Raw genomic sequence first — 11,850 nt, 5'->3', positions numbered from 1 at the left:
AGTGCCATGGGATCTTTCTATGCCCACCTGAGAGGATTTAACGTCTCATCTGAAAGACTGCACGTCTGACAGTGCCACATTCCCTCAGTACAGTACTGGGAGTGTCAGCTTTGATTTTTATGCTCAAGTCTCTGGAATGGAACTTGAACCCACTATCTCTTGAATCGGAGGTGAGAATATTACCCCCCGAGCCATGGCTGACACATATGAACATAGAAATTAGGAGCGGGAGTAGGCCATTCGGCCCCTTGAGCCTGCTCCACCATTTGTTGAGATCATGGAAGATCCGATTGTGGCCTCAGCACCACTTTCCTGTCTGCCTCCTGCACCCTTGATTCCCTCAACAGCACCATCCAAACCCATGACTGCTACCACCTAGACGGACAAGGGCAGCAGACACAGGGGAACACCACCACCTGGAAGTTCCCCTCCAAACCACTCACCATCCTGACTTGGAAATATATTGTTGTTCCTTCACTGTCGCTGAGTCAAAATCCTGGAACTCCCTCCCTAACAGCACTCTGGGTGTACCTACACCACATGGGCTGCAGCGGTTCAAGAAGGCAGCTCACCACCACCTTCTCAAGGGCAACTAGGGATGGGCAATAAAAATGCTGGCCTAGCTAGTGACACCCACATCCCATGAAATAATTTTTAAATATCTACCTCAGCCTGAAAAATATTCATTGGCCCAGCCTCCACCACTCTCTGGGGGAGTGAGTTCCGACATTCTGAGAAAAAAATTCTCCTCATCTCTGTCTTAAATGGGAGATCCCTAATTTTTTAACCTGTGGACATCTGGATAAGGAAGGGGTAAAGGGCAGGGCTGGTGGGAGGGATAATAGAGAGGGGGCGCTGGAGGAGAATCTCTTGACAGAGATGAAAAGAAATCCATTGAGATGTTCTAGAAAGATCCACAAATGGAAAGACAAGAGAAAAAAATAATCAGACGTCAGAGTGAAAACTTGCGCATTCATTTTCAATCCATCATCTCCCGGACGGGGAGGGAGTTACACATTCCAGACATTGGGTTGGGCTGGTCAGGTTGATAGAGGAAGAGAGGAAGGAGCTGGATAAGAAAGGTGGGAACAGAACATGACATGACCCCATAGTAATGTAGCACTTGGATGTGAAGACTATCTGTGGAGCTCGCCCAGAGCTGAAAGAGCTCCATAAAGTCATCATATTCCAATTTTGGAAAATGTTGTAAGAGTTGCACAGTGGCCGTCACATTCCTGCCGATCCCTATAAGAACGCCAGCCAGAGCTGGGGGATCGTAGGGAAGAGCATCAGCTCAACAGAGAGGTGAAGATGAGGAGCTTCTCTTACAGCCAAAAGACTAATTCCATGAACCGGTCCGGCAGGAGCGGGGTGAGGGTCCAGAGCCCCTCCCCAACCCACTACCGCTCTCACTCGACCGAGTCCCGGGTTTACCAAGGCTCCTGGGGCAGAGCAGGAGGCTGCTTGGCCAGGGCAATTGAGGCCGGCCCGGAGGTCCGAGCCAACGAAAAGGAGGAGATGCAGCAACTCAACAGCTGCTTGGCCGGCTACATCGACAAGGTGAGGAGTCTGGAGCAGCGCAACTCCCAACTGAGGGAAGAGTTGGCTGGCCTGAGGTCCAGGTACAAGGTGCCCCAGGGGATAAGGGATGAGTACCAGCAGCAGTTCGAGGAACTGAAGGAGCTGATCGAGAGGCTGACGCACGAGAAAGGGGTGGCAGAGATCGAGGCCGGCAACACCGAGGAGGAGGTCGACTACTGGAGGCTGAAATGCCAGGAGCAGCTCGACCTCAAAGGTAAACTTACTCATCCTGACCTGGCCGACACCAGCTGATATTCAAAACCGAACCGCGTCCACCCGTCATCTCGTCACGTTCAGTATCTAGAACACAAAAGAACAATGTATTACAAGATAAATGAATTTCAATATAAAAAACTTTGAGCCAGTATATTTTGGTAGGGAGTATAAGGAGGTCACCGACACTTGGAAAACAAGATTATCAAAAGGATTGTTAGGATCAACCTAAAGATGTTTCCACTTGTGGGAAAGATCAGGTCATCAATATAAGATAGTCACCGAGAAATCAAACAGGGAGTTCAGAAGAAACCTCTTTACCCAGAGAGTGGTAAGAATGTGGAACTCGCTACCACAGGGAACAGTTGAGGTGAAAAGCATTGATGCATTTAAGGGGGAGCTAGGTAAACACATGCGGGAGAAAGGAATAGAAGGATATGTTGATGGAGTTAGATGAAGTAGGAGTGGCAGGAAGCTCATATGGGGCATAAACGCCAGCACAAATCAGTTGGGCCGAATGGCCTGTTACTGTGCTGTAAATGTCATGCAGTAAGCGAGCGAATGGAGGATCTTTTCTTACCCATATAGAGACATTATGGCACAGAAGGAGGCTATTTGGCCCATTGATCCCATGCCAGCTCTCTGTACAGCAATGCAGTCAGTCATAAATAGAGGTATTGAGTACTAAGGCAGAGAAGTTATTCTGAACCTTTATAAAGCTCTGGTTAGTCTGCAACAAGAGTATTGTGTCTTGTCCTGGTCATCGCGCTTTAGAAAGGATATAAGGATCTTTGAGAAGATGCAGAGGGGATTTACCAGAATGGTTCCAGGGTTTGGGGGATTTTAGTTACAAGGTTAGGTTGGACGAGCTGGGGTTGTTCCCCTTGGAGCAAAGGAGATTGAGGACACGTCTGGTAGAGAAGTACCAGATTATGACAGGTTTGAATAAGATAGACAATGAAAAACTGTTCCCATTAGCTGATGGTACATAGTCTAGGAGACACAAATTTAAGCTTTTGGGTAAGGAGTACATGGAGGGGTTGTGATGTGAGGAAAAACTTTTTTACGCAGTGAGTGATAATGACCTGGAACTCGGTGCCGACTAAGGAGCAGAGACGATCAATAATTTCAAACGGAGATCAGATATATTTATCCTATGACTTTGTGATAAATGTACTGAATATAAAAACATTTCACCATTTCCATCCAGCTAACTCTTGATAAAATTCGGGGGGATGACTGTCGGTTAAACAGTCACTTAAACTAATGCTAAATTCACAAAGGGTTGGAGGTGTGGGGTAAGATTAAACAGTTTTTATCAGATTAAGAAACCCAGTTGATGGGTCCATTATAAGACTCACAGGGGCAAGCAAGAGGGAGAGAGAAATCAGGAAGGAGATTATGTGGAGAATGCTAGTTTTAATTCCCTTCAATAACAGCTTCACTTATATAGCGCCCTTAACATCCCAAGGCACTTCACAGGACCATTATCAAACAAACTTTGAGCTTGAGCTACACAAGGAGATATTAAGCCAGGTACTAAAAGCTTGGTTAAAGAGGTAAGTTTTAAAGAAGGAGGGAGAAGGTGGAGAGGCAGGGAAGTGTAGGGAGGGAATTCCAGAGTTTAGTGGCCAGGCAGCTAACAGCATGGCCACCAACGGAGGAGCGATGAAAACCGGCGATGCCTAAGAAAGCAGAATTGAAGGAAATGCAGATATCACGGAGGATTGTAAAGCTGGGGAGATTATAAAGGAAGAAAGGGATAAGGTCATGGAGGGATCTGAATCTAAGGCTGTGAAGTTTAAAGTGGCAGTGTTTCCAGATGTGGAACTAATGTAGGTCAGTGAACACACTCGGGTGAACAGGACTAGGTGTCAGTTCGAAACTCCTTCTGGGGATTTATGGCCTAGAGACAGCTGAAGGCACAGCCATCAATTAACAATGTAGTGATAAGTGTGTGAATGTGTGGCTTTATGTTCTTCGGTTTCACTGGTGAGTGATTAATTTTGCTGAAAAATGTTCTTCTGTTTTTAATTAAGGGAGGAATGGGATGTGGAGAGGTGGGGAGCCACTTTAGACATAAGCACACTCTTTGGAAGTTGGTTTGAGACTATTCTTCCAAATTCAGGATTTTTGGATCAAGTTACAAAGGCTGGTGAAATTTCTCCTGTCTCTAACTTTAGAGGAAATATCAACATTCCTCCAAAAGCAGTGGACAAAGAATTATATAATATCTACAACACAGAAACTGGCCATTCAGCAGTGTTTATGCTGCACACAAGCCTCCTCCCATCTTACTTCAGCAAACCTTCTTGGCATAGTGGTAATGTCACCAGACCAGAAACCCAGCTTAATTGCTCTGGGGACATGGGTTCAAATCCCACAACTGGTGGAAATTAAATTCAATTAATAAAATCCGGAAATGAAGCTACTAACAGTGTCCGTGAAACTATTGTCAATTGTTATAAAATACTCTTTGGGGAAGGAAATCTGCCATAGGAACAGGCCATTTGGCCCATAGAGCCTTCTCTGCCATTCAGGTTGATCATCTGCCTCAATGCTGTATCTTGATATCATTGTTCTTCAGAAGTCTATTGATTTCTGTCTAAACGTGACTCTAGACCCACAGCAATGTGGTTGACTCTTAACTCCCCTCCAAAATGGCCTAGCAAGGCATTCAGTTCAAGGGCAATTAGGGATGGACAACGAATGCTGCCCTTGCCAGTGATGCCCACGCCCCATGAAAGAATGCATTTTTAAAAAAAGTCTTCTATTCCTTTCTCCTGTAAAATCCCCGGTGTGGCCTTCCCACTGCCCTCTCCCGCCTGCCCTCGCCCCAGTCGAGGCCCTTAAGTGGCCAATTATTGCTCCCTTAAGGGCTGTTTCCCACCCGGTATCAATTTTGAGGCTGGGAGTAGGAGTTTATGGGGCAGGGGGAAAGGCCAGCAGGTTATCCTGCTTGGGCCTCGGGACCCCCTTTTCCACATCTGGAGCCTGGACCCCCACTCTAACCCAGGAGCACTGGGGCCGGCTGCAGTGTCACTCCTGCTGATCGGTCAGATCAGCAACTCAGAGGAAAATGTTCTTCTCCCACTTTTCCAGTATAGACAAGGGACGGAGGGTAAATGAATGAAATACCTTCATTATCTGTGCTTGGTTTTGTTTGAATGTAATTGGACGATACTGTAAATTGTGTTTTACGCACAATTTTTACACGCCATTGTGCACTCAGTGAGAGGCTAACAGCTGACACTAAGGTTGGAAGCTTCTTGTAAATTCCTGGCTCCCAGTTAGAATAAACCAATAATAAATGACTGACTTCCGTCTTCTTTAAAAAAAAATGTCATTGGTTGGCTCCCTCTCTTGTTCAGTTGTGATTTGTTGTTTAATGAATGATAGTTGAGCATGTTGGTGTAACTGTGATGCACAGTTTGTATGTGCAACGCTTTCAAGTGAAACATTTTGTGTGACACATTATAGGAAGGATGTGATTGCACTGGAGAGGGTGCAGAGGAGATTCACCAGGATGCGGCCTGGGCTGGAGGGTCTGAGCGATGATGAAAGATTGGATAGGCTGAGGCTGTTTTCCTTGGAGCAGCGAAGGTTGAGAGGGGACCTGATAGAGGTGTATAAGATTGAGGGGCATGGATAGGATGGATAGGAAGGCACTTTTTCCATTAGTAGAGGGGTCAATAACCAGGGGGCATAGATTTAAGATGAGGTAGAAGGCTAAGAGGGGAGTTGAGAAATTTTTCACCCAGAGGGTGGTGGGATTTCTGGAACTCGCTACCTGCAAGGGTAGTTGAGTCAGAAACTCTCTTAACATTTAAGAAGTATTTAGATATTCACTTGCATTGCCATAGCCTCCAGGGCTATGGGTCAAGCACTGGAAAATGGGATTAGTGTAGTCAGATCTTTGTTGACCAGCGCAAACATGATGGGCTGAATGGCCTCCTTCTGTGCTGTAAACATCTATGAGTCTGAGTCTAGACAGGCACAAGGTTCTTGTATATGAGCAGAAATGTTTTTGTGGATGTGTCTGCCTGTGTTTCATGTCTATGTGTGTTTATCTTTCTGTATCTGTGTGTTTGCATGTTTATTTGTGTGCATGAGTGAATTTGTGTGTCTATGTATGTTCATATGTTTTTCTTTTTGAGAGTGTATTTGTGTGTTTTTGTGTATGTATGCCTGCATCTGTATGTTTGTTTGTGTGAGTGTATCTGTGTGTGTGTTTATCTGTGTGAGTATGCTTTTCTCTGTGCATGTTCATGTGTATTTGCATGTGTATTTGTGCGTGTGCACATGTGCTCGTGCACATGTGTGTATGTGTGCATGTATATTGGTGTGTATGTGATTCTGTGACTGTGTGTACATGTACGTCTGTGTCTCTATGTTGGTGTGTCGCTGCATGTCTGTGCCTGTGTGTCACTGTGTGCTCCCCTATGTGTGTATATGTGTGTATGCCTGTGTTCTTCTCATACAAAGTATAAAGTCAAATAAACCATTTGCTTTCACCACTCAAGATGAAGCAGAGAGGATCCTGAGAGAATTTCGGAAGGACGTGGATGATGCCACTTTGCAAAAAGCCGACCTGGAGAGAAACATCGAGCAGCTTGTGGCAGAGATCGACTTCCTGAGAAAGATGCACGAGGAAGAGGTGACTGACCTGGTCCGTCAGGTTGAAGAGTCCAATGTCTCGGTGGAACTGGACTCAACCCGTCCTGATCTGGGGGCTGCCTTGCGTTCCGTTCGAGTTCAGATGGAAGAGATTTCTGCCAAGAACCTCAGGGAAGCTGAGACTTGGTACAAGAGCAAGTTCAATAGCCTCCGGCTGCACGCCACCAAGTTTGACGATCAGATCCAGAGCACGAAGGATGAGATCAGTATCCTGCAGCAGCACGTTGTGGATCTGGAGAGCGAGATCGGCACGCTGAGAAGCGCCGTCCAGTGCCTAGACAGCCAGCTAGAGGACATGGAGGCCAGTCACCTGGAGAAAGCAGCGAGTCTGCAGGACGTCATCGCCCAGCTGGAGTCCCAACTGCAAGAAACTAAATCTGAGATGGCCTATTATTTACAGCAATACCAGGACCTGCTCAATGTCAAACTGACACTGGACGCTGAGATCGCCACCTACAGGAAGCTGCTGGAAGCAGAGGAGGAGAGGCTGGGACTATCGAACGAGAACTCTGCAGGTAAGACAAGTGTCTGGGAACATTTTTCCTTCTTGCAACAAAGCATTACAAAGTACTAACAGTATAGGAACAAACCATTCAGCCCAACTGGTCTATGCCAGTATTTGTCCTCCACCAGAGCCTCCTCCCACCCCCTCTTCATCTCAATCCATCAACATATCCTTCTATTCCCTTCTTCCTCATGTGCTTATCTAGCTTCCCTTGAAATGCATCTATTTTATTCGCTTCAACCTCTACCCGTGGTAGCGAGTTCCACCTTCTAACTATGCTCTGGATAAGGAAGTTTCTCCTGAATTCCCTCTTAGATTTATTAATGGCTATCTTTTATTTATGGCCCCTAGTTTTTGGCTCCTCCAGAAGTGGAAACATCTTCTCTACATCTAGCCAATCAAACTCTTTCATAATCTTAAAGACCTCCATTAGGTTTTTTAAAAAATTCTTTCAGGGGATGTGGGTGTCACTGGCTAGGCGAGCATTTGTTGCCCATCCCTAATTGCCCTTGAACTGAGTGGCTCGCTAGGCCATTTCAGAGGGCAGTTAAGTATCAATCACATTGCAGTGGGTCTGGAGTCCCATGTGGGCCAGACCAGGTAAAGACGGCTGATTTCCTTCCCTGAAGGACATTAGCGAATCAGGTGGGTTTTTCAACAACAACCAATGATGCTTTAATGGTCAGCATTCCTGAGACTAGCTTTATATTCCAGATTTACTATAACATTTTAAATTGAACTCCACCCTGGTGGGATTTGAAGCCATGGCCCCAGATCATTACCTGTACCACTAGATAACTAGTCAGTGACATTACCACTATGCCACCATCAACCCACAAAGTGGGAGCACCCCTCAGTTTTCTAGAGAAAGCTGCCCCAAACCTGAAATCTTTTCTGATGGATATAACCTCTCAGTTCTGGTATCATTCTAGTGTGACATTTTTGTACCTTCTCCAGTGCCTATATATCCTTTTTATAATATGAGGGCCAGAATTGTTCACAGTCATCCAAATGTGGCCTAATTAGCTTTTATGAAAGTTTGACATGACTTCACTGCTTTTCAATTCTGCCATTCTAGAAATAAATCCCAATGCTTTGTTTTGTTTTATTTTCTTCTTCACCTACTTGGCTAGTTATGGTTTATCGGTACCCCTGGGCTGCTCTGCTCCTTTACCACCCCCTTTATTTTCCAAGGAGTATATGGCCTCCTCATTTGTCCTACCAAAATATGTCACCTTCTTTCATGAAGTTCATTTTCCAATTACATGTCTATTGTGTAGTTTTATTAACGTCTTCCTTTATTTAGTAGAGGTTTATTATTTGTCACCCTCCTCCCTTTGACCATGGCTATCCATTGGGTGGCCTGATGGATACCCTTATAAAAGGGTTTGATAGAGTAGACACGGAGGAGATCTTTCCACTTGTAGGGGAGATAAGAAATAGGGGCCATAAATCTAATAGTCACAAATAAATACGGAAAAAACTTGACCCAGAAAGGGCGTTGGAATATGAAATTTGCTACTATACGGAGTGGTTGAGGTGAATAGCATAGATGCATTTAAAGGGAAGCTAGATAAACACGAGAGAGAATAGAATAGTAGGATATTCTGGTGGGGTTAGAGGATAAAGTAGTCTCTTTTAGAGCACAGTGGCATAGTCCAGTTGGGCCAAAGCTCCTATTCCTCTGCTACAAACTATCACTCACTGGGTTAATTAACTGTCAGTGAGTAGAGAACTCCAAGGACATATGAATATACAAAATTATTCAATAGGCACATCTTCAAATTCCTTCCTCCCCTTGGGGGATCGTGTGGAGTATTAGAATTTGCAGGCTGAATAATGGCCTGTTGAATCATGTCATGAGTGCCTCTTTGTGGCCATCAAGTCCTGGAAAGGGACTTCTGCCTCTGAGTTGGAAGGCATTGAGTTTGAGTCCTAACCAACTGAGCCGCAAGACCTTCATGTACAAAAATTGATGGGTAAGGCCAGCTATTCCACCAAGATTGCCCCACACTCACAATGGCTGGAGCACTCTGGCTGGGCACTTCCCTCCCTCATATCTCCCCTTCAGCTGGAATCGTATAATCTACTGCAGAGGCAAAAGAAAAGTTGGGCCAGTAAGGGAAAGATATTCTGGAAAATTCCTCCCCAACCTCCTGAGGCTATTGAAACCAGCCCAGGCGTTACCTTCTGCTGCCCCCCAGGACACAATTACAAAATTCACCAGCCCCTAGAGATGGTTGACATTCGGAACGAACTATGAGAAGGAGGTCTAACAGCATCTGTGGAGAGAAAGACAGAGTCAATGTTTCAAGTCCTAAAACAGCCTGCTCAGAAGAAGTCAGACTTGAAACATTAACTCTGTATCCCTCTCCACAGATGCTGTTAGACCTGCTGAGTTTTTCCAACACTTTGTTTTTGTTTCTGATTTCCAGCAGCTGCAGTATTTTGCATTTATCTTATGAGAAGGAGGTGTTGGCTGGGAATCTCACCACAAATTCACCGTGTTGTATTCGTGTGACAGTTATAGCAGCGGGAGGGGGAACAGCTGTTAATTCCATTATCGAATAATACCTTGTTATAAAGAGGCTGGATCAATACCATGCAGAGAAAGGGAGAACGTGGGATAGGAAGTGATCGACAGGTGTGTTTCATTCACAAAGGAAAGAGGGATTTTCGGGCAGGGGCAGATCTATGACTGAGAATATCGTGGGTTGACTGAAAAGTGCAGATCTAATGGGACAGCTGTCTTTTGTTTCAATAGTCTGCTTTAATCTGTGTCACTCTGTTTAATCTGTTTAACATGCACATCACCACAGGCTCACAAACCATATTGAAATTATGAGGGGTTTTGACAGAGTAGATAAGGTGAAATTGTTGCCACTGGCGGGATCAAACCACGCAGATTTTAGACAAAAACAGAAAATGCTGGAAAATCTCAGCAGGTCTGACAGCATCTGTGGAGAGAGAAATAGAGTTAACGTTTCGAGTCCATATGACTTCTTCAGAGCTTCTTAAGACAATTGACAAATGAACCAGAGGGGGAGATGAGAAGTTTTTTGAGAGCTGTGATGTGGAATGTACTAACTGGATGGGCAGCGTAAGCAGATTCAATAAAACAAAACATTCAAAAGGGAACTGGATAAATACTTGAAGAGGAAGTAATTGCAGGAGTGTGGGGAAAGAGTGGGACTAACTAGATAAACCTTTCAGAGTAGGTACAATGGGCTGAATGGTGTGCAGCTAAGGTCAACTAACTCAGCAGGTATTGGGGTCAAAGGTGACTTAACACATATCTAGACTTATCACTTCGAATGACTTTTTAAAAATTCATTCACGGGACGTGGGCTTCGCTGGCTGGGCCAGCATTTATTGCCCATCCCTAGTTGCCCTTGAGAAGGTGGTGGTGAGTTGCCTTCCTAAACCGCTGCAGTCCCAGAGTGCCGTTAGGAAGGGAGTTCCAGGATTTTGGCCCAGCAACTGTGAAGGAATGGCGATATATTTCCAAGTCAGGATGGTGAGTGACTTGGAGAACTTCTAGGTGATGGCATTCCCATCTATCTGCCGTCCTTGTCCTTCTAGGTAGCAGTGGTCGTGGGTTTAGAAGGTGCTGTCTAAGGAGCCTTGGCAAATTCCTTCAGTGCATCTTGTAGATGGTACACACTGCTGCTGCTGTGCATTGGCGGTGGAGGGAGTGAATGTGGTGCCAATCAAGCAGGCTGCTTTGTCCTGGATGGTGTCAAGCTTTTTGAATGTTGTGGCAGCTGCACTGCTTGGCACTTGTGTGGTGCGAATGCTACTTGTCACTTGGTCAGCACAAGCCTGGATACTGTCCAGGTCTTGCTGCATTTGGACATGGACTGCTTCAGTATCTGAGGAGTCGCAAATGGTGCTGAACATTGTGCAATCATCAACAAACGTCCCCACTTCTGACCTTATGATGGAAGGAAGGTCATTGATGAAGCAGCTGAAGATGGTTGAGCTGAGGACACTACCCTGAGGAACTCCTGCAGTGATGTCCTGGATGATTGACCTCCAACAATCACAACCATCTTCCTTTGTGTTTGGTATGACTCCAACCAGCGGAGAGTTTTCCTCCTGATTCCCATGGACTCGAGTTTTGCTAGGGCTCCTTGATGCCACACTCGGCCAAATGCTGCCTTGATGTCAAGGGCAGTCACTCTCATCTCACCTCGGGAGCTCAGCTCTTTTGTCCATGTTTGAACCAAGGCTGTAATGAGGTCTGAGTGGCCCTGGCGGAACCCAAACTGGGTATCACTAAGCAGGTTATTGCTAAGCAAATGCTGCTTGATAGCATTGGTGATCTGGTGACCCGTTCCATCACTTTACTGATAATTGAGAGCAGACTGTTGGGGCGGTAATTTGCCAGGTTAGATTTATCCTGTTTTTTTGTGTATGGGACATACCTGGACAATTTTCCACATAGCCGGGTAGATGCCAGTGTTGTAGCTGTACTGGAACAGCTCAGCTAGCAGCACAGCAAGTTCCGGAGCACAAGTCTTCAGCACCGGAATATTGTCAGGGCCTTTGCATTATCCAGTGCCTTCAGCCGTTTCTTGTTATCATGGAGGTATTTAAAGAAGAATTGGGCTGTGTGGTAGGGGACGCTACACATCCTTGTTTTTGCAAATGGACAAACCAGGACAAACATTATGGGCTGAAATTAAAACAAGTTTTGACTGTGGCACATCTCCACAGCACTGCCCAGGTGTTTTCCCGCCTAGTTGCCATTGCCTTGACTCAGACTGTTTTATTATTTTCGTACAGGCGCTTCCTCTGCAACACGAGAGAAGAAAACAGAATCCATTACTCGTAATGTAGAAACCCACACGGCTCACAAAGTGACTGCCTAA

General features: G+C 45.6%; 1 protein-coding gene across 1 annotated transcript; it reads left to right on the top strand.

Annotated features, from left to right (window-relative positions):
- The first annotated feature begins 1,059 nt into the window (after positions 1–1,059).
- vimr1 (vimentin-related 1) lies at positions 1,060–11,850 on the top strand. Its single transcript, XM_078557588.1, has 3 exons — positions 1,060–1,795; positions 6,318–6,986; positions 11,765–11,850. The coding sequence occupies exons 1-3, from the start codon at positions 1,312–1,314 to the stop codon at positions 11,848–11,850; spliced, it is 1,239 nt and encodes a 412-aa protein (XP_078413714.1). The 5' UTR covers positions 1,060–1,311.

The sequence above is a fragment of the Cetorhinus maximus genome, chromosome 2 (genome assembly GCF_964194155.1).
Source record: "Cetorhinus maximus chromosome 2, sCetMax3.hap1.1, whole genome shotgun sequence".
Lineage (NCBI taxonomy): Eukaryota > Metazoa > Chordata > Chondrichthyes > Lamniformes > Cetorhinidae > Cetorhinus > Cetorhinus maximus.
Note: the sequence above shows the minus strand (reverse complement) of the source record. Positions and strands in the feature narration are given on the sequence as shown.